The 20,645-nt window shown below is 49.7% G+C and overlaps 8 protein-coding genes across 8 annotated transcripts; 1 reads left to right on the top strand and 7 right to left on the bottom strand.

Annotated features, from left to right (window-relative positions):
* Positions 1-224: 224 nt before the first annotated feature.
* LOC9661172 (F-box/kelch-repeat protein At5g15710) lies at positions 225-1,484 on the bottom strand. Its single transcript, XM_002962528.2, has one exon. It carries the CDS (start codon positions 1,482-1,484, stop codon positions 225-227), a length of 1,260 nt encoding a protein of 419 aa, XP_002962574.2.
* Positions 1,390-5,645, bottom strand: LOC9661171 (gamma-tubulin complex component 2). The gene is made up of 26 exons (XM_024664432.1): positions 5,450-5,645; positions 5,301-5,392; positions 5,022-5,148; positions 4,749-4,902; positions 4,594-4,697; positions 4,473-4,537; positions 4,373-4,418; positions 4,191-4,325; positions 4,003-4,134; positions 3,873-3,956; positions 3,722-3,820; positions 3,578-3,669; positions 3,459-3,531; positions 3,254-3,406; positions 3,089-3,208; positions 2,978-3,031; positions 2,838-2,921; positions 2,714-2,788; positions 2,532-2,663; positions 2,354-2,479; positions 2,197-2,304; positions 2,089-2,151; positions 1,963-2,037; positions 1,730-1,905; positions 1,560-1,679; positions 1,390-1,503 (listed from the first exon to the last, which is right to left on the bottom strand). Exons 1-25 carry the CDS (start codon positions 5,624-5,626, stop codon positions 1,562-1,564), a joined length of 2,664 nt encoding a protein of 887 aa, XP_024520200.1. The 5' UTR covers positions 5,627-5,645; the 3' UTR covers positions 1,390-1,503; positions 1,560-1,561.
* A 124-nt stretch (positions 5,646-5,769) lies between these two features.
* LOC9662234 (tubulin beta-1/beta-2 chain) lies at positions 5,770-7,466 on the bottom strand. Its single transcript, XM_002962526.2, has 3 exons — positions 7,073-7,466; positions 6,604-6,873; positions 5,770-6,528 (listed from the first exon to the last, which is right to left on the bottom strand). The coding sequence occupies exons 1-3, from the start codon at positions 7,464-7,466 to the stop codon at positions 5,840-5,842; spliced, it is 1,353 nt and encodes a 450-aa protein (XP_002962572.1). The 3' UTR covers positions 5,770-5,839.
* Positions 7,467-7,736: 270 nt separating this feature from the next.
* Positions 7,737-9,825, top strand: LOC9661170 (inorganic phosphate transporter 1-1). The gene is made up of 2 exons (XM_002962922.2): positions 7,737-7,754; positions 7,997-9,825. The coding sequence occupies exon 2, from the start codon at positions 8,072-8,074 to the stop codon at positions 9,683-9,685; it is 1,614 nt and encodes a 537-aa protein (XP_002962968.1). The 5' UTR covers positions 7,737-7,754; positions 7,997-8,071; the 3' UTR covers positions 9,686-9,825.
* Positions 9,826-10,494: 669 nt separating this feature from the next.
* On the bottom strand, positions 10,495-12,549 carry LOC9661169 (probable inorganic phosphate transporter 1-3). Its single transcript, XM_002962525.2, has one exon. The coding sequence runs from the start codon at positions 12,503-12,505 to the stop codon at positions 10,877-10,879; it is 1,629 nt and encodes a 542-aa protein (XP_002962571.1). The 5' UTR covers positions 12,506-12,549; the 3' UTR covers positions 10,495-10,876.
* A 417-nt stretch (positions 12,550-12,966) lies between these two features.
* Positions 12,967-14,598, bottom strand: LOC112341133 (pentatricopeptide repeat-containing protein At4g02750-like). Its single transcript, XM_024660717.1, has one exon. It carries the CDS (start codon positions 14,596-14,598, stop codon positions 12,967-12,969), a length of 1,632 nt encoding a protein of 543 aa, XP_024516485.1.
* A 209-nt stretch (positions 14,599-14,807) lies between these two features.
* Positions 14,808-15,245, bottom strand: LOC9661168 (mannose-specific lectin). The gene has a single exon (XM_002962524.2). It carries the CDS (start codon positions 15,243-15,245, stop codon positions 14,808-14,810), a length of 438 nt encoding a protein of 145 aa, XP_002962570.2.
* Positions 15,246-15,778: 533 nt separating this feature from the next.
* LOC9661167 (ABC transporter B family member 19) lies at positions 15,779-20,540 on the bottom strand. Its single transcript, XM_024660702.1, has 12 exons — positions 19,965-20,540; positions 19,847-19,901; positions 19,616-19,791; positions 19,439-19,559; positions 19,307-19,386; positions 18,954-19,213; positions 18,591-18,901; positions 18,306-18,529; positions 17,869-18,257; positions 17,424-17,836; positions 17,073-17,314; positions 15,779-17,005 (listed from the first exon to the last, which is right to left on the bottom strand). The coding sequence occupies exons 1-12, from the start codon at positions 20,538-20,540 to the stop codon at positions 15,779-15,781; spliced, it is 4,074 nt and encodes a 1,357-aa protein (XP_024516470.1).
* Between the last annotated feature and the right edge of the window lie 105 nt (positions 20,541-20,645).

Here is a 20,645-nt window from a genome sequence, read left to right as displayed (position 1 = left end):
GAATAAATATACACTCTTATGTAAACTTTCAAACTTTCGAATATTCTCTTGACCATTAGAAAAAGACCAAAGAAAAACCTTTGCCACAAAACGTTGCCTCCAAAAAAACTTTCTTCCACCATCAGCGCCTCCAAAACTTCTTCCACCTTCACTACTTCGTTGTTCTCCCAAAAACTTCTTCTCACTCCTCCACTTCCAAGGATCGTAGAATCCCAAGCTTTGTCTCAAGGCACTGCTTCGATCCGGGGCTGGAACGCGAAGCCCAGCACCGATCTAGCCTCGATGTTGTCATTGAGCGAGCACCCCGGTAGCCACTGCCACGAACTCCTGACGATGTCATACATGAGTATCTCCGGCGAGTAGTACTCGTGCAGGCAGATAAAGTCCCCCTGCCCGACGCAGATGAAGTGCCCCGACGAGGACGTGAACAGCCTCTTGAACAGCTCGTCCGGGACTCTCTCCACGTCCATCCACTCGGGCTTGGTCGGATGGAGCTGCCAGACGTGGACGCTCTGGAGGCTGCCGAGCTCTTCGATCCCGCCGATGAGTAGCAGCCTGTCCTGGTGAGTCATGAGGTTCGGACAGCTGAGCGATGGTGGCAGCGCCAGCTTCACCTCTAGCCACTGCCCCCTCTCCAGATCAAACGCGAGCAGTCCGTTTGGCGAGAACGTCAAGCAGAAGAGCAGCCCGTTGTAGAACGTAGCACCGGCGAGGATGGCGGTCCTCCGGTGGTAAACTCCTGTTAAGCTCCACCTGTTGGTCGAGGAATCGTAGACTTGCGACGCTAGCGTTTCCCCGTCCTGTGCTACCAAGATCTTATACGACTTCATCTCGTCGTCCACCACCATCCCGACCACGTAAGGCGACTTCATCGCGATCATCCGTGGGAGCTTCTTGTAGACCCGAGTGATGGGATTGGAGACGAACATAGTTCCGCTTTGCGACCCCGTGCCTTCCAAGCACAGCAGCCCCCCGGCTGCTGCTAGAACTAGAAACGACTCCGGGAACCGGCAGTGCATGAAGGAGGAGAACGGTAGCAAGTGCCAGCTCGAGACGCTCACGTCGTAGACGGCGGCTACTCTGCGGTGGAAGTGGTCGGCGAACATAAGGAAGTATGGAAGCCGGGACTTTATCTTGGAGCAAGTGTCGAGGAAGGCCCTGCTCGAAACCACACTGTTCCACCTCTTGCAAACTGTCCTGAGCCGGAAAAGGCTGGCGGGTGGCAGCCATGCCAAGACGGTGTCGACGAGATGCTCTGGAAGATTGCACCACACTTCGCTGTCCAGAGATGATGCTGCCCTTTGCTCTACCTCTCCACGTCTGTCCTCGTCTATCCGGCATAGATTTTGCAAACCTTGGCTCAGCGCCTCGCTGATGGATGCCAAATGCGTGATGGGGGTGTTGCCAGCTACCTCGGACTCCATAGCCTTCCTCGCTAGGTCTTGGATCGTCGCAGCCCAAGGAGAAATCCAGTTTTTCGTCATGGGTGTCGAACTCACGACCCTTAGAGAAGAAAAAACCAATTAATAAAGCTTGCATGGCAGGAAGAGTGGACTTACTTCTAGTGCTGTCCCTGGAGGCCTTGAGCCAAGTGTGCCAAGTATGGCTCGGTTTGTGAGCTGCTACTTAGAAGACTTAGCAGCTCTTTCATTTCTTTCCGAAAATCGTTTTCCATTTGCCTGGAAGTTCGAACGTTAGAATTCTCAATGAGAAGGAAAGGCACGCATACCCGATTGTGTTCTTGAAGTTCGCATCCTCGCCGTCTTTCACCATTCGCAAGCGCTGCCCTCGACAACGCTTTGTCTTTTTTATCTCTGCTGGAGATTCGAGCGTGTAGAGTGATGGGATCAGCCATTGTATTGCTGTTGCATACTGCAGGCAGAGGGATTTCAGCTTTTCCACGCTCTGAAAAAATCGAACGTTTAGATAAGCACAATGAAAAACTTTGATAAAACTAAGAACCTTCAATATGTGAGGCCATAACAAAATGCACTCTTTCAAACACTTGTCCAGAAAAAAGTCGTGTAGTTGAATGACCTGAAAGCAGTGGGTATGTGTAAAATAATCAGAGGAAAGGAAACGGCGAACCTCGTCAATACTCTTAGCACTCTGGAGTTTAGTGTCCATGATATGCCAGTTGGGCTCTAGCACCTGCAAAAGGACTAAGATTCCACACAGAAAGCTTACGATTGAAACCTCGAATGTCATATAATGTTCGAAGCTCTGCATAAAATGCAGCATTTGTTGGCAAAGTACGTACGATCTTGATATTGAATGTCCAACAAAGTCAAGGCCACGAGTCGCCTGCAAACGAAGGTTAACAATACGAATTGTTGCTTAATACTTGTCATACCTGATGGGCTTGCCAGGTGCCAGAGAGTTGCCTTTCTACATGTTTACAATGAAAGAGATGACGAAAAATTAGCTGGTACTTTGTGAGAGCCTTCCTTGAAATCACGAGGGATAAGGGCCACCGCGTCTACAGACGTGGCACGGCTTTAGTGACAAAGGAAACTTATTATACGTTGTACCTTATAGTCAAGAGTGAAGGTCTCCAAACCAGTCATGCTGCCAGGCTCTGAGTTGGATTCTAAAGGAGAATCGATCTTCAAAATTCCGTTCTTCATAAAACTTTGTAACTGCACCATCAACGACGATCTTTCCTGGAAAGATAGATTAGACAGGACTTGCAAAGACGTAGAATTCGTCACACCAGACTGCACGTAAGATCCTCATGGTACGGATCGCTCGCAGCAACGGAGGTTCTCAGTGCAAGCTCCAAAAGTGACTGCAGAACAAGAAGCTGAAATGAGATCTTCGAGATAAAAAGAACAAACCTGCAGTTTTTCCAACGACAGCGCAACAGGTCGTTTTGCAAGCTCCTCTTTTGCAATATCCATAAAGTGGACAAGGAAATCACCCTGCAAGGTCAGGAGGTCAGGAACGTGCATATTGATCGCAAAAACTAAAGAGCTACCTGATCCAAAAGAAAGTAATGCTTCACTGACCGCAGCCTTCCCATGAGATCAAACTGCATAGAACACAGAGACAGGTTATAGTCCATAATTTTCCTGCGCTGAAAACTCACCTTTCGCACAATCAAACTCAAGAGCTCAGCACTCGCGAAATTGTATGCAACGTTTATTTTATCTAGGTAATGCCGCTTCGATCCAGAGTTCGTGAGTTTAGCATCCTCAGAGAAAGGTATCTGCATTAAACAACGTCGAATCCATCTTGATTACAAGGTCCATACCCGAACATTTTGACCGCATTCCCGAATCGCATCAAGGTACTTGCCCGTCGTCAATATATTTTCAGCCGCGGACGCAAGAAAACCAGGAACGTCATTTTTCAAGCTGTATCGCTGTTGCCAGTACGTGGCATTGAAGTCGTGGCTAAGGCTTTCCTGCAACGATATTGTTGGAAACGCGTGCTTGACCAGTACAACATGGAACAACCTTCTGCAGCGCCTTGTTCTCGTCGATAAAAAATTCTCCATAAGGATCGTCAATGACTCCCTCGTGTATCCACCTAGAAAAGCTATCACATACAGGCCTAAAAAACCGGTATCACTTACCTCTCCAATATTCCAAAATACGGGGCACTTGCAGCTTGAGTGAGTTTCTGCAGCAATGTTCTGGCAGCATTATCTCCAGCAATCGCGGCTGCCTGTGAATACAGACATATCAGGAAGATTTTCAGCCAAGCTCATAGCAAGTACCTGGCCTTGAAGCAGATTTAATACGGCAGCTCCTGAAAGGCTCTTAAAAAATGCCTTTCTAACAACGACGGCCAAAGCTTGCATTGCGCCCATCATAGGCTATTAAAAAAGTTTACGGCCCATCAAACGCAAAGACAAAAGAATATATTACCTGGCAAAAGAACCATAAACCTTGAAGCGAAAGTCTGGCGAGTCTAAACTGGTGCTCCAATTGTGCTACCATGGCGTGATAGTCCTGTACAAAAGCTCAAACATAAGCAATATAAGCTATCATCCAAAACCTGCAAGATTGCTCTCAAAGCTGCAGCAAACGCGTGATTCACCAGCCCGTATTTAAATTGCAGCCTTGATTCGTTGAATTGGCTGACTACCATGTAGTTCTCACAGAGAGGTAAAACTCTCTTTGTCAGCTCCTGAATACAGAAAAGAAAAAGAGATTTAGTGTAAAGGACTACATACAAACAAACACCTGTATTGACAAGTCCATTGAGGGATCAACTTGAAACGTTAGAGCCTTGTCTCTTGATTTTTCTCTTGTAATGCGAATACTCTTTCCCTCGATGCCAACCATTGCAAAGAGCAGATCATCAATCACAAGTAGCTCCTGAAAGCCTCGTTAGTTCTCGTTAGTTTAAAAAGAAGACAGTGTACCTGCACAGAAGGTGCAAATAGGCCTATAGCCCGGTCACCATCGTTGCTACAAATAAAATCAGACTTTATATACATGTTAGTCATTGATCACCAAACAAACCTTAAAGCATCTCGTTCCGTGATGATACCTTTGATCAGGCTTTTGGAATACTCTACAACTTCCTCCTGCAAGAGAAAAGAAGCCTATTAAGCATGTCTTTGAGAATTAACAGCATGCTTACCTCGTAAACAAACTGACCAGTCAGATATGGCCTGTCTATGTTCCAGCGTGGAGTCGCGGGGAACGACACTCCCTCGATCAGAGGCTTTGCTTTTTTCACATGTTCTGTTCAATAAATGATTAAATGAGCGAAACAAGAAGAGATAAACCACTTACTCAATGGCTTTGTTGGCTGATTTTGTGTTGATTCAGGAATGGAAAGATTCTTAAGACTCTTCGCAACTCCATTTGCAGTAACTGAGGCATCCCGGTTTTCTCTGCCGCTGCGTGTTATACGTTGTTCCACACTTGGTAGAGTCGGTGCTGGCGACTAACACGTGCAATAGGACGATTAAGTTCTTTTTCCAGAATCGAGAGAGAGAGAGAGAGAGAGAGAGAGAATAGGACGGTTAAGTTCTTTCTCCAGAATCGAGAGAGAGAGAGAGTCACCTCAAAGTCTCCAAGAGAAGGCCTGTGTCTTTCCCCAGTAGCACGATCCAACGATACCAGTTTCTTCAAGTCGGGGTCGGCCAGAATTTGGCTCACCAGCCAGAGGTAACGATCAAGTCCATGAGCCCTGAAGAAACACAAACAAAAGAGAAAAATACCGCTTAAACGCCAGGAAAGAAAGAATGAAATGAGAACAAAACAAAAAAAACCAACAATCGCCAGGAAAGGAAGTATGAAAGGAGAACAAAACGAAAATAGCAACAATGTAGCTTCCCATACCCGCCGTCCTTGAGTTGCTCGATTTTCTCTATAAGTTTTTGAGGAAATGGAGAGGCTGCAAGGAGCTGCCTCTTCTCCTGATAGAGCTGGATCTGCGCGGGAAAAAGGAAAACCAAGGAACTAAGCACAAAACCCACAATGTAGCTTACCATCGGCACAATCTGCCCCGAGAGCTTCTGGAGAGACGGCAAGAGCTCGCCGGAATCCGAGATTACGTGATCCGTGAGCAGCGGCACCGACGCAGCATCGGAAGAGGAGCGGCAGATGCTCACCAGATCGTGGAGGAGCTCCTTTACCCTGGGCGCGCTCGCGGGATCTCCCTCCATCGTTTCTTTTCCCACACTCAAAAACTTTAGGGCTTTTAAGCTCAAGAGCCCTAAGAGCACCAAAACAGAATATGCCGCTTTCAAATCACCCGCCAAAACCAGAATATTCGGCTTTAAAAATTCCAAATTTCTGGGAGCAAAGGATTTCATTGGGTTTACTCGAAGATGGTCGCTTGCGCGACCCCAATCGAAACACACAAAGTAATCTCTGTTCTACGACATTTGCGAGTACTCGCCCTCTTGCTCCTCTTCCTCCCCATAGTCGCCCTCATCGTCGGGTCTCGCGTCTTGATACTGCTGGTACTCGGACACCAGATCGTTCATGTTGCTCTCGGCCTCGGTGAATTCCAGCTCGTCCATCCCCTCGCCGGTGTACCAGTGGAGGAACGCTTTCCTCCGGAACATCACCGTGAACTGGTCCCCAACACGCTTGAACATCTCCTGGATCGCAGTCGAGTTTCCGATGAACGTCGACGCCATCTTCATCCCCTTGGGCGGGATGTCACACACGGTCGTCTTGACGTTGTTTGGGATCCACTCCACGAAGTAGGAGGAGTTCTTCGTCTGGACGTTGAGGAGCTGCGCGTCCACCTCCTTGGTGCTCATCCGGCCTCTGTACATTGCTGAGGCTGTGAGGTACTTGCCATGGCGGGGATCGGCCGCGCACATCATGTTTTTGGCGTCGAACATCTGCTGCGTCAGCTCCGGGACCGTGAGTGCCCGGTAGAGTTGCGAGCCTCTTGATGTGAGTGGAGCGAACCCGACCATGAAGAACGTGAGCCGCGGGAATGGGACGAGATTGACGGCCAGTTTGCGTAGATCGGAGTTTAGTTGGCCAGGGAATCTGAGGCAGCAAGTTATGCCGCTGATTGTTGCCGAGATGAGGTGATTCAAATCGCCAACTGGAATTGAAAAAAAAAGTTTAGAAAAGAGACAAGCAAGAAATAGTCCAAGGGACAAGAAAGAAATAGTCTTACATGTCGGTGTTACGAGCTTGAGCGTTCTGAAACAAATGTCGTAGAGAGCCTCGTTGTCCAACACCATGCACTCGTCGGCATTCTCCACTAGCTGATGGACGGAGAGCGTTGCGTTGTAAGGCTCCACCACCGTATCCGACACCTTCGGCGACGGAAACACCGAGAACGTGAGCATCATTTTGTCAGGGTACTCCTCTCGAATCTTTGATATGAGAAGAGTTCCCATCCCAGAACCCGTGCCACCTCCCAGCGAGTGAGAGATTTGAAAGCCTGGAGAAAAAAATCACAGAGTTAGAGAAACGTTTAGAAGAGATTGACAAGGGAAGAAGAACGAAGAAATTCTTTAGCAGGGAAAGGAAGTTCCACCTGTGATTCTGACTTGAAACCATTCATGCTGTGTTGCCCGACTAGCCGATGAAGAACTCGGAACGAACCAAAAGCCTCTTTTTTATCGTCCTCTACTCCATACCTTGCATACAATCGCAAGCCTCCGCCTCCTTTCTCACCACATCCAGCACAGAATCGATCAATTCCGCGCCTTCCGTGTAGTGTCCCTTTGCCCAATTGTTCCCGGCCCCGGTCTGGCCAAACACGAAATTATCCGGCCGAAATATCTGACCATAGGGCCCCGATCTCACGCTATCCATCGTCCCTGGCTCCAGATCCATGAGAATCGCCCTGGGAACATACCTCCCGCCCGTCGCCTCGGTGAAATACACATTAATCCGCTCGAGCTGCAAATCCGAGTCGCCGTGATACGTCCCCGTCGGATCGATGCCGTGCTCGTCGCAGGCCACCTCCCAGAACTTGGCACCGATCTGGTTCCCGCATTGCCCAGCCTGGATGTGCACGATCTCCCTCATCCTCCTTCCCTCTCTTCGCGAAGAACCCTAGAAATTGAAGAGCCCTAAAAGTGCAAATATCCGTTCGCTGGATTTTCGCGCCAGTTGGTAACGTGCAAATCCAACGGCCTTGATACGGACAGCTCAAGCGTAATATTTTGCGGGTCAACTCCTCGAATATTCGCATTTTAGAGGGAATGTACGTCTCTTCTGTGAGTTTGACGGCCGGGACTGCGACTTTAAAAGTGTGGGCGGGATTAGGGTTCTAGCAGTGACGCGCTCCAAAGATCGAGCGATCGATCGATCCAGGCAAGTTTCTTTCATCCACATTCCCTCACGGATGCCGTGCGTGGCTCCTGCGCGAGGATTTGCTGCCTTGTTCATTGTTTGAGCCTGGTTTCTTTGGAATTTTCTATTCGAGCAAAGCTTTCTTGGCATTCCTGGCGAGCATGCATTCCATCCCCGTCCTTCTCACCATATTCGCATGCTTTGGATCAAGCCGAGAGAGATGATTCTCTTAGAGAAATCTCACTGTTGCTTGCTTTGGACAGGGAATCGATCGCGAAAGCTCGTGTTATCGAGCGCTAGGATCATCCAAATCTCTTGGAGGAGAGAAGGATCACGCGATGGCGCTCGAGGTGCTGTCCGCCTTGGACAAGGCAAAGACGCAGTGGTACCACTTCACGGCCATTCTCATCGCGGGGATGGGCTTCTTCACCGACGCCTACGATCTCTTTTGCATCTCCACCGTCACCAAGCTCCTCGGAAGGATCTACTACTTCAATCCAGCCTCTGGGAAGCCCGGATCGCTCCCTCCAAACGTAGCGGCGGCCGTGAACGGTGTGGCCTTCTGCGGGACGCTCGCCGGCCAGCTCTTCTTCGGCTGGCTCGGTGACAAGATGGGACGAAAGAAAGTCTATGGGATCACGCTGCTGCTCATGGTCATCTGCTCGATCGCCTCGGGGCTCTCCTTCGGCCACACTGCCAAGTCGGTGATGACCACGCTGTGCTTCTTCCGGTTCTGGCTTGGATTTGGCATCGGTGGCGACTATCCTCTCTCAGCCACGATCATGTCCGAGTATGCCAACACCAAGACCCGGGGATCTTTCATCGCGGCGGTGTTTGCCATGCAAGGACTGGGCATTCTCGCGGGTGGAACAGTGTCACTCATCGTCGCCGCGGCTTTTCGAAAGGCCTTCCCGGCGCCAATCTTCTCCGTGAATCCGGTAGCGTCGACGCCACCCGAGGCGGACTACGTGTGGCGGCTCATCTTCATGTTCGGGGCTCTCCCCGCCGCCGCGACGTTTTACTCGCGGATGAAGATGCCCGAGACCGCTCGCTACACCGCGCTGGTGGAAGGGAACCTCAAGCAGGCTGCTAAGGACATGAGCAAAGTTCTCGAGGTGGAAGTCGGGGCCGAGGCTGCCAAGATCCAAGGCGCCACCAACAAGTATGGCCTCTTCACGCGAGCGTTTGCGAGGCGACATGGCCTCCAGCTCCTGGGAACCACGACGACATGGTTCTTCCTCGACATCGCCTTCTACAGCCAGAACCTCTTCCAGAAGGACGTTTTCACCGCGGTGGGATGGCTCAAGAACGGCAAGACGATGAGCGCGCTGGACGAAGTCTACAAGATCTCGCGAGCGCAGACACTGATCGCGCTGTGCTCCACGGTTCCCGGGTACTGGTTCACGGTGGCTCTCATCGACAGGATGGGACGCTTCACCATCCAACTCATGGGCTTCTTCTTCATGACGGTGTTCATGTTCGCGCTCGCCATCCCTTACAACAATCTCCGCGGGGACAAGTGCCCGGATGGCTACTGCGGCGGCCACCATATGACGTTCATCGTGCTCTACTCGCTCACCTTCTTCTTCGCAAACTTCGGGCCAAACGCCACCACTTTCATCGTCCCCGCGGAGCTCTTCCCGGCCCGGCTGCGATCGACTTGTCACGGGATCTCGGCCGCGGCTGGAAAGGCCGGAGCCATCGTTGGATCTTTCGGGTTCCTCTACGCGTCGCAGAGCACTCACAAGGCCGATACCGAGGCCGGGTATCCGCCGGGAGTGGGGATCAGGACGGCTTTGCTGTTGCTCGGAGGATGCAACGCTCTCGGGCTCATCTTTACGTTCTTGGTTCCAGAGACCAAGGGGCGATCGCTCGAGGACTTGTCCGGGGAGAACGAGGAGGAGATGGTTGCTGCCCCCGCGACTACTCCTCCATCGATCCAGCAAGTCTAAGTTCATGATCATCGCTGAGAGAAGCAAGCGAGGAAGGAAGTTTTTCTTACAAGCCAAGTTGAGCACATATATACTTGTATATCTTCAGTGTTTCTTGTCAATAAGCATGCTCTTACCACAAGAGAGAACATTTGATTTTTCATGCTAAACCTTATCATTATATTGTCACCTATAGTGAAAGAATATTAGATTTCGTATCGATAAATTGTCATTATATTATATTATATTGTATATTGTCATCTACAGTGAAATAGAAGATAATTAAAGTTTGGTCGTGCATTCTAGAAAACTGCGATGAAAAGTTGTAATCAAGTGGAAGTGAATCCTGCTAAAGAATCATAGAAAACATTAAAGAAATCAAGAATGGGGGCAAAAAATATCTTCTCCATGACAAGTTTGGTGCAAGCGGTGCTTGAGGATATGATGATCACGTCAATGTTGACATTTATAATTTGAGAACCTTGCAATTTCCGTGAGCCACTAGGCTAAAAGTTGTCATATCTTCTATAAGATTATTCTCTTTATCGCCACCTTTTTACTTTAATTTATTCGTGTAATATTTTCCTGGCGCCTCGCCGCGTCTCATTTGATTATAAAATATTATTATACACTAATAAAAGGTAAAGTCAACAACATCGTGCGTTCTAGACAACTGTGATGAAAAGTTGAGGCTAATGGATCCTCTTTTTAAATCATAGAGCGAATAGAAAAACGACGAGTAAAAGATGTGTGCGGCACAAGGTTTGTGGTGCTCGAAAATATGATGATCACACTATTCGAAGCTAAAGTTTTGTCAAGAGCTACAGGATAATAATCTTGTCATATTTCGTAAGAATCACGTAAGGAGAATGGACATAGTGGAGCTTTGTTAGTTATGTTGAGGTTGTCTTGAATTGGAATAACTTGGAAGTAAGACAACTTGGAAGCAAGTGTAAGACACTTGGAAGAACTTTGAGAGTAAGAATATTGGAAGAAAGAGTAAAAACACTTGTAAGAAACTGGGAAGAACTTGGAAGAAAGAGACACTCTGGAAGAAACCTTCGAACTAGAATACTTTTCTTTTGTCTTTTCTTTTTTATTCGAAACGAAGAGCAAGAGCTCAAACTCTCGCCCGAGAGAGGCCGAAACTAGAACCGAGAAGGGGAGAGAGCTCCAGATCTTTCAAAAAAGCGAAAACGAAAAAGGGGGGACTTACACTGGCAGGATCGGCCTGGGATGATCACCACCCTCGCCACCATTCTCGCCAGAGATCTCCTCCAGCGACCGCCCTTTAGTCTCCGGAACAAGCAGCGTGAAGAAGAAGCCCAGACCATTGCAAACCGCGAGCATGAGCAGCGCCGTCCGGATCCCCACTCCAGTCGGGTACCCGGCATCGGTCTTCTCCCTGTCCGGGCTCTGCGCGGCATAGAGGAACCCGAAAGCTCCAACAATCGCCCCGGCCTTCCCAGCCGCCGCCGAGATCCCGTGACAAGTCGATCGAAACCGCGCCGGGAACACCTCCGCGGGGACGATGAAGGTGGTGGAATTCGGCCCAAAGTTGGCGAAGAAGAACGTAAGCGAGTAGAGCACGATGAACGTCATATGGCTGCCATCGCGGAGAGCGTTGTAAGGGATGGCCAGCCCGAGCATGAAAGCCGTCATGAAGAAGAAGCCCATGAGCTGGATGGTGAATCGCCCGATCCGGTCGATGAGGAACACCGTGAACCAGTAACCCGGCACCGTGGAGCACAGCGCGATCAGGCACTGCGCTCGCGAGATCCGGTAGACTTCGTCCAGCGCGCTCATCTTCTTGGCGCTTGGGAGCCATCCCACCGCGGTGAAAACGTCCTTTTGGAAGAGGTTCTGGCTGTAGAAGGCGACGTCGAGGAGGAACCAAGTGGAGGTGGTGCCGAGGAGATGCAAGCCATGGCGGCGAAGAAACTCCGCCGAGAAGAGCGTGTACTTGTTCTTGTGCTGGCTCTGGATCGCGGCGGCCTTGGCGGCGGAGTTCTCCTCCGTGATCTCCACCGCGAGAACTTTGCTCATGTCCTGCGTCGCCTGCTTGAGGTTCCCCTCCACCAGCGCGGTGTAGCGCGCGGTCTCGGGCATCTTCATCCGCCAGTAGTACGTGAGCGCCGCCGGGAGAGCTCCAAGCATGAAGATGATCCTCCACACGAAGTCCGCCTCTGGTGGAGTGGATCCAGCCGGATCGAGCTCAAACGCTTCGCGAGGATACGCCGTCTTGAATCCCAGCGCCACGAAGATCGCCACCGCGCCACCGGCGAGGATCCCGAATCCTTGCATGGCAAACACCGCCGCGATGAATCCTCCGCGAGTCTTGGTGTTGGCATACTCGGACATGATCGTGGCCGAGAGAGGATAGTCGCCACCGATGCCAAATCCAAGCCAGAATCGAAAGAAGCACAGCGTGGTCATCACGCTCTTGGCAGTGTGGCCGAAAGAGAGCCCCGAGGCTACCGAGGCCATGACCATGAGCATGAGCGTCATGCCATAGACCTTCTTGCGCCCGAATCGATCGCCCAGCCAGCCGAAGAAGAGCTGCCCGGCGAGCGTCCCGCACAGCGCCACTCCATTCACGGCCGCCGAGACGTTTGGGGGGAGCGATCCGGGCTTGCCAGAAGCTGGATCGTAGTAGTAGATCCTCCCCAGGAGCTTGGTGACGGTGGAGATGCAAAAGAGATCGTAAGCATCCGTGAAGAAGCCCATGCCCGCGATCACGATGGCGGTGAAGTGGTACCATTGCGTCTTGGCCTTGTCCAGCGCCGAGAGGACCTCGAGCTGCTGCTGCCCGTGCTGCTGGTGGTGATGATCCCTTGCCATCGCTGGAAGAGCTCGCGATCGATCCACGTCCGCGATCAAGAAGAAGGAAGAAATCTTTGGGCACCCTAAGCCCTAAAACATGGCCCTCCGCATGTAACTTTAAACCCCCTTATTCTAGCATATATTTCCTTTTCCAGTCTTTAATTTCCCATTTCAGAGAATTATTAGGTTAAAATTTAGTTACTCTAATTTTTATCATATTTTTAAACTGCGTTTAAAAATGAGTAGCTATAATTATTTATTTAAGCAAATACTAAATTTCTGGTAGAGCTTGACATCTAATTTTTGGTAGCTGGTGTGGGCATGGCATAATATGCTGTTGAGATTTTGGTGCTATTACACTGTTGGATTCTTTACAAATTAAATGATAATTTAATATAAAATATTAATATTGCGAGGTCTAATTTCCATGCACTCACTATATAAAATTACAAAATTTTATAGCTATAAGAAATAATACTTTATACTTTTAAGTGAGGTGAGCTACTGATCAAACAAGCTTGATCCAACACCTCAGGCTCATATGGCATATTTGCAACCAGATCCCTGGCATCTTTTGAGTATCCACATCGCCCAAGAAGATCAATCACACACGAGAAATGCTGCTTGGTTAGATTGACACCGAAATCTCCCAAAAGAGTGCTCCATCCTGATTGATCAATGATTGCTCCTGCATGACTTGATGCCAGAAACAAGAGGGCAAACACGAGCTCGCCTGGAACTTCACCCATCAGGTTCAACAAATGGAAGAATTCAAGCATTTTCTTGTACGGACCGTTCCGTGCATATGCCGCCACCATGGCATTCCACGCGGCCATGTCGTGGTACGGCATGCGACTGAAAATGGTCCCGGCCCGGGCAAGATTCCCAGTGCTGGAATATGCCCCCAGAGCTATGTTCCAGGTGATAAGATTCCTCTCTTGGGCGGTGTTAAAGAGCCTCTTGACCTCTGGGAAGCAGCCCCTGTGCAAGTAGGCCGCGAGCATGGAGTTCAAGGTGGCGGTATCGTGGGTGGGAATCGAGCAGTAGAGATTCTCGGCATCTCGAATATCCCCATACTTGGCATATGCCGCGAGCATCGAGTTGCAGGAGATTTGGTCCCAGCTTTGCATGGAATCAAACACGAGCTTTGCGTTTTCTATCTCACCGGCTTGAGAGTAAAACGAAAGCATAGACACCCAGGACTGGAGATCCCTGTGGGGCATCTTGTCGAAGATTCTTCTGGCTCCCGGAAGATTCCCGTTCCGGGCATATGCCGCAAGCAAGGCATTCCATGCAGCTACATTGTGCTCTTTCATGGCGTCAAAGGTCTCCTGGGCCTTGAGGAGATCCCCAGAATGCGAATATGCCGTAAGCAGTGCGGTATATGCGACCACATCCCTCTCTTTCATGGAGTCAAACACCCCTTTTGCTCCTGCTAGGTCTCCTTTGGAAGACAACGCCGAGATCATTGTAGAGCACAACACAAGGTCGTGTTCACGAGAGGAATCAAACGCAAACTTGGAACTTTCTAAGTCCCCGTTTTGGACATAAGCATGAACCATTGCCGTGCACGAAACCAAGCTTCGTTCCGGCATACCACTGAAGAAAAATGCAGCTTCACCTATATGCCCAAGTTGGGCATACGCATTCAGCAACAGATTCCACGCAACGCAGTCCCACTCTGGCATTCTCGCAAAAAATCCTCTCGCACCATCTAGCAAACCCGCACGACAAAACGCCAAAAGCATTGAATCCCAAGACACCAAATCCCAGAAAGGCATCTCGCAAAAGAGCGCTTGCGCTTGCAGCAGATGCCCCGTTTTGGCATATGCTGACAACATCACATTCCACGCAACAAGATTCTTTTGAGGCATGGATTCAAAACAACGGCTTGCCTGCATCAACCGGCAGTTCCGAGTAAACGCAACCAGCATAAACACCCACGAGTAAACATCCCTCCGAGAAGCTAGAGCTTCAAAGACCTCTACTGCCGCAGCCAAATCTCCATTCTTGCCATGCATCTCGATCTCCCTGTTCCGGAGAAACACATCTCTGTCCCCAAACCTCCCATCGCGGGGAGCGTTTGGAAATAAGACTCTTTTTGTCAACATTCTTGTATTTCAGGCTTTTGGTGTGGTAAAGTTCATACAAAGTTGGGATCTTATCTTTTTACATGATCACAAGAAATATCTTTTACGGTAGTTTATTTCATTAGGAAAGAAGCAAAGCAAAGCAAGAAAGATATTGAAAGATCATGGAACAAATTGGCATATAGTTTATTTCAGTAGAAAAGAAGCAACCATCGACTCAATCAGATCAATCAATCGTAACTGGTGGACCAAATCGCGACGTGGGAGGCGGTGTAGATCACGGCATTCCCATCGTCCTGCACCATCAGCGTGTAGAGATCCTCCTTGCGCGCCGTCTTGCTCATCCACACGGCGTTGTTCTGGTTGGAGTAGAGCACCAAATTCCCATCGCCTTGCATCGTCACCCAGCACCCGGCCGCCTTTCCGCCCGTCCCGGACGACCACAGCACGCTGGAATCCGAGACCCGCGTCAGCACCATGTTGCAATCGCTCTGGACCTTGAAGACGAAGAAGCTGTTGTTGGATCGCAGCTCCTCGTTGGAGCGGAGCTGCTTGTTGGTGAAGAGAGTGTCACTGGCGGGGGCCGGGGGGCCGGCGGCGTCGCAGTAGAGGGCGATGGTGGCCAGCAGAAGGAGCGCGATGCACGTCGCGGCCATGGATTTCTCCATGGTTTAGAACTCTGGAAAGAGCTGTGGAGGAGCTTCTTCTGTGCGGATGGGCTTTCGATGGATAGAAGCTCCGGCTCGTCGCGTCGGTCTTATATAGCTGGAGAGTTGGATGGGCCGCGCGAGAAACACGAGTAGCGGGTCACAGGGAGTTTGCGCGAGCTTGGAAGTTGGAATCCGGTGAGGCCAGATGTCTCAAGCTCAGTAGACAAACTTCCGGCTCCTCAAAACATGAAAATCGCAAAGACATACCTTCTAAAATAGGAGCACAAGCTTTCGTTTTGCCCAAAAGAAGTTAAAAACTTTGATAGAATGCTCTCCAAACTCTGCGTAGTTTCGTTCGTAAGAATCCAACTTCTCTGAGATAGATGAGGAGCAAAAACTCCATACCTTCTTTCGGCTTTGTCTGATTGATTCGCGATGATTCTCCTCTTCATATCAAAATGAAATGCAAGCCAATGTGAACGACGAGGTGCTACAAAAGTAGCGTTAGAAAAAGAGAGAAAGAGAGCGAGGGGACGTACCAGAGTTTTGATTTACAAGATTTCCAGCTTGCTCGTGCGGTGGCGGGCATGGAGTTTGACGAGCTGGAAGTAAGCACTGTTCCTGTTGCTGAGGAGCTCCTTGGGGCTGCCTTGTTCCACCACCGTGCCGTCCTGCACGACCGCGATGATGTCCGCGTTCCGGATGGCCGAGAATCGGTGCGCGACGATGAGCGTCGTCCTGCCTCGCATCACTCGGTCCAGCGCCTCCTGGACCTGCTTCTCGGAGTGTGCATCCAGCGCACTCGTCGCCTCGTCCAGGAGGAGGATCGCGGGACACTTGAGAACCGCTCGAGCAATGGCGACTCGCTGCTTCTGGCCACCCGAGAGCTGGACGCCTCGCTCGCCGACTTGCGTCTGGTAGCCGTTTGGTAAGCTGCTGATAAAGCCGTGAGCATTGGCCGTCTTTGCTGCCTGCACGATCTCGGCCTCGGAGGCTCCCTCTTTGCCATAGAGGATGTTCTCGTAAATGCTGCATGAAAAGAGAGCCGGCTCCTGCTGGACTAAGCCGATGTGCCTGCGAAGAGACTGAAGGTTGAGGCTCCTGATGTTCTTGCCGTCTATCATGATGTAGCCGGATACCGGGTCGTAAAACCTCTGGATGAGAGACACCACGGAGCTCTTGCCTGAGCCGCTAGCTCCAACCAAGGCCAAACTCTTTCCGGCTCTGATCCTCAAGCTCAAGTCGCGGAAAATAACCACGTCTTTGCGGGCTGGATAGCTGAACTCGACGTGCCTAAAGTCTACGTCGCCTTTCACGTTGCCGATCTCCATGGCTCGCGCGTTTGGATTTATCTGGCCCTTACGATCCATGATCTCGAAAACTGCGTATAATGCCTGGCTGCCTTTGATCAAATCTGGAGCTGTGGCCAGAGTCTCGGCAACCCCGAATGCAGTGATTATAATTACCATGAACGTCTTGATGGCGTTCGCAAAACCTGTCACGCCTTTCTTGATCAGCACGGAGCTGTACCACAATCCCAGCGCGTACGAGGTGTAAAGGAAGAACTGAGAGATGCCGTAGCAAACACCCGCTACATGACCTCTGAGGAAGACCTTCCGCTTCGGTACCTGGAGCTCTCGAACGAAAGAATCGATGACTTTCTTTTCGGAGCAAAAGGCAGCAACTGTGCGAATGTTTCCGACGGCCTCGCTCGCCACCGTACTGGCTCTCGAGTATGCTTTTGAGAGGTCTCCACTGAAGCCTTTTAAAAACATTTGCTGTAAGTCAAGAGATACGTGTGAATATAGATACATAGCTATGCGTCAAAATTCAGGAGCTTCGTACCTCGCCAACCAACGCTATGAGCAACAGTGGGAACGTCGCTGTAATGACAACAGCCACGCGCCATTCCAGAACGTATGCAATGAAGAAAGCCACGAACATCAAGGCGAGATTTTGAACAATAGTGGACATGCGGTCAGCGATAACGACTCGGACCATTGTCGCATCAGATGCCAGGCGAGAAGCTACTAGTCCACATCTGTTATCTTCCTCGTCAAACCAGGATATTTCATTGTTGAGAATACCTGAAATGTCAAAAGTTAGTCCACTGTGACAAGAGAATGAATAAAATGCACTGTTAAACTCAATCTTACCTTCCATTACCAGCCATAGATGAGAGTGAGTTTTAAGTACCTAGGAACATCATTTCTCGCACTCGCTTCGTCAGACTTTCACCCATGGCTCCAAACGAATAGTGCTGGAGCATGTGGCTGAAAACAACACAGATGGTGGAGCCGGTTAATATGAGCGAGAACTTGCTGACTTCTTTCTTGAGGAATTCCTTGTCAGGACTGTAGAACGTAATCAAAACTTGCGTGATGGCCAAGGCAAACAACGGAAACTCGCATCCTGATATGATTGCTCCAATAGTACCGAGTAAAGCATATGGCCATTCCGGTTTGTTGAGTTGCATTAGCCTCCAGATCGAGGGTCTGGGCGGACGTGGCCCTTCCGGTTCTTCAACAGCCTGATTTGCGCTAAGGTCCAGGTCAAAACAGCTTTCTTCGGAAGAAAACTCGTCCGATAGTCTGCATACAAACCAAGTCCTTTTTGAAAAACTGAATACGGACGTCCTTACCCAGAGTTTCTCGTAGCAATAGTAGCCATGTTTTCGGCCATTTGAACTAGGAACAGACCAGTATCCTGCAGCTTTGAGAGCGCGGCATAAGCACCTTTCTCCCCTTTAGCTAATAGCTCTTCATGCGTTCCCATTTCAACGATTCTTCCGTGATGAACAACCGCGATACTATTTGCATGCCTGATAGTTGAAAGCTGGTGAGCGATCACCACCGTTGTTCGGCCGACTCTAAATCGATCAAGCGCATCCTGAACCAGCTGCTGCGAACCTGTATCCAGTGCACTTGTAGCCTCATCCAGAAGAAGTATTTTTGGATTCTTGAGCATCGCTCTTGCCAGTGCCACCCTTTGTTTTTCTCCGCCAGAAAGTTGCACACCTCGCTCACCAACCTGTAAACAAGTTCAGTCCCTTGCGTGTAGGAAATCCAAGTGACCAACCTGAGTTTCGTAGCCGTCAGGAAAGAGATCAATAAATTCGTGTGCGTTTGAAGCTTTAGAGACTTCTATTAACTCCTCCATGGTTGCATCTTCTTTGCTGTAGAGCAGATTTTCTCGAATAGTGGTTGCAAACAATATCGGCTCCTGACTTACAAGACCAATCTGTTTTCTCAACCACTGAAGCTCCAAATATTTTATGTTTGTTCCATCCAAAAGAACGTCACCTTAAACAAATCATTTCAAATTTCAGCTCGCAACACAATACGATAAATATATGTACTGTACCGGAAAGCGGATCATAGAAACGTTCGATGAGAGAAACCACGGTACTTTTGCCAGAGCCACTGCTACCGATAATCGCAATTGTCTTTCCAGCAGGCACCATCAAAGAAAAGTCTTTTAGAACCAAAGATTCTGGTCGGGAAGGATAGCTAAAGCAAATATTTCGCAGCTCAATGTCCCCATAAACTTCTTCAAGTCGTCCTCCTTGATTATGAAGCATGGCCGGCCTTCTTTTCACCATTTGTATTATGTTGGAAGCTGCTGCCCGACCTTCCGCAAGGGCAGGAAAGTTCGAGAACGCTTGTCCGAGAGAACTGCCAAATTTCAGTGAGAAAAAACGTTACGAGGAAATTAAGCATTACTTACAAGCCACTAACAACTATGTTGAGAATAGTCGTAAAAGCCTTTCCAGCATCAGACATTCCATGCCGAATAAGAACCCCGGCGTACCATAGCAGCAAAGCCCAGGCACATAAAACAAGCCCGTAAGTTACTCCAATTCCAAGGCCCTTAACAAGGCCTGCTCGCTTCCCAAGCCTCAAGGTTGGCTGCAAGGCGTCTGAATAAGCCTTCGCGGCCCTTGCTTCTCCTCCAAAAGAATAAACAGTCCTCACTTGAGCAATGACCTGGCAAGCCATCGACCTGTAAGCCCTTTCAGCCCCTATGGACGCGAAAGTTCTTAAATTAGAGGCTTTTAGACTTGATTCATGTTGTCATACCTGTTCTGCAATCTTTCCAGCTTCTTCATTAGCTTTCTGGCTCTTTGCAGCAGTGTTGATAAGTGAAACTGCATAGGCACCTGCTTATAGAACATAGTTAAGATTCTAAAAGCCAGCTTAGATAGATTTTACCTCCAGCAAGAGCAATTGCAGGAACCACAGCAACTGTAATAAGTGCAAGTTGCCATACTGCCACAAAACCTGCAACTAAACCTCCTATAAATCTCGCTAGAAAGTGAATAAGGTTGCCAGCCTGGAAACATTGCGTCGTAAGCTCAAGAGTGTAAGAAAAAATAAATAAAGACCAACCTTCTCACTGATGGCATCTTGAATGATGAGTATATCACTTGATATCTGGTTCACAATCTCGCCAACACACATATCCGTGTCAAAAAATCCCACATCTTGAACGAGGATCGACTTGAGGTACTTGATGCGTATCTTGGCAGATTGACGCTCACCAGAGTGCATCCAGCACGAAACCTCTACAAATACAAAACGAAGCATAGAAATTCTCAAATCTGCACTGTCTAGACTTACCAAGCCAAGCTGCGCCTAGAACAACCAGCGCCAAGTAGAGCAAATACAAGGAGTACTGGGAAGACAAAAGATCAAACACCACGAAAAAAAAAAGGTTGGATCGAAAAAGACCACTTACAGTTGAAACCTCGGATGCCATACTGGATGGATTCGCGTAGTTCTCCCCGAAAGCGTCCACAAGCCTCCCAAAGAAGTAGAAATACACGGGCACCGCAAGCCCATGCACCACAGCTCCCAGTGTTCCAATCGCCATGAGAAGATAGTCGAGAGGATCAGCAAAAGCGTACATCTTGTAGAATGGAACTCTGGGAATGGAGTCCTTGGAAGTTCCTGCCGGCTGCCTATCCTTGTCCTCCAAGCAGCTATCATCCCTCCCGCCCTTCCACGCAAAATCCAGGTCCTCCGGCTCGATCTGATCGATATCCTTGAAATTCCGGCCCTCGACATCGATGCACGACTTGCTGGAGCCGTATTCCAGCCGGAAGAATTCATCCGAGTCGAAGTAATCCCTGTTCCCAGCTAGCTCCTCGATGAAGAGGAGCTCCGAGTCGTCCAGCTCCAGCCCGACTGGAACCTCCGAGCTAGCACTCACATTGTTCTCGGCGCTCACCTCCACCTCGCGCTCGGTGCCGCCGCCGCCGCCGCCGCAAGGAGCTATGTATCGCGCAAGATCTTCGTTGGAGAGCGTCCCCATCCCGCGGTCGCCCCTAGAATCTCATCGATCGGCGATATTTCGCAAGGAAACAGCGATCATTCGCGAGGAATCCATCCCTGGAGCGCAACTCCGCGAGGCCATTTC

Source organism: Selaginella moellendorffii, unplaced genomic scaffold, assembly GCF_000143415.4.
Source record: "Selaginella moellendorffii unplaced genomic scaffold, v1.0 SELMOscaffold_2, whole genome shotgun sequence".
Classification (NCBI taxonomy): domain Eukaryota; kingdom Viridiplantae; phylum Streptophyta; class Lycopodiopsida; order Selaginellales; family Selaginellaceae; genus Selaginella; species Selaginella moellendorffii.
This window is presented reverse-complemented; position numbering and strand designations above follow the sequence as displayed.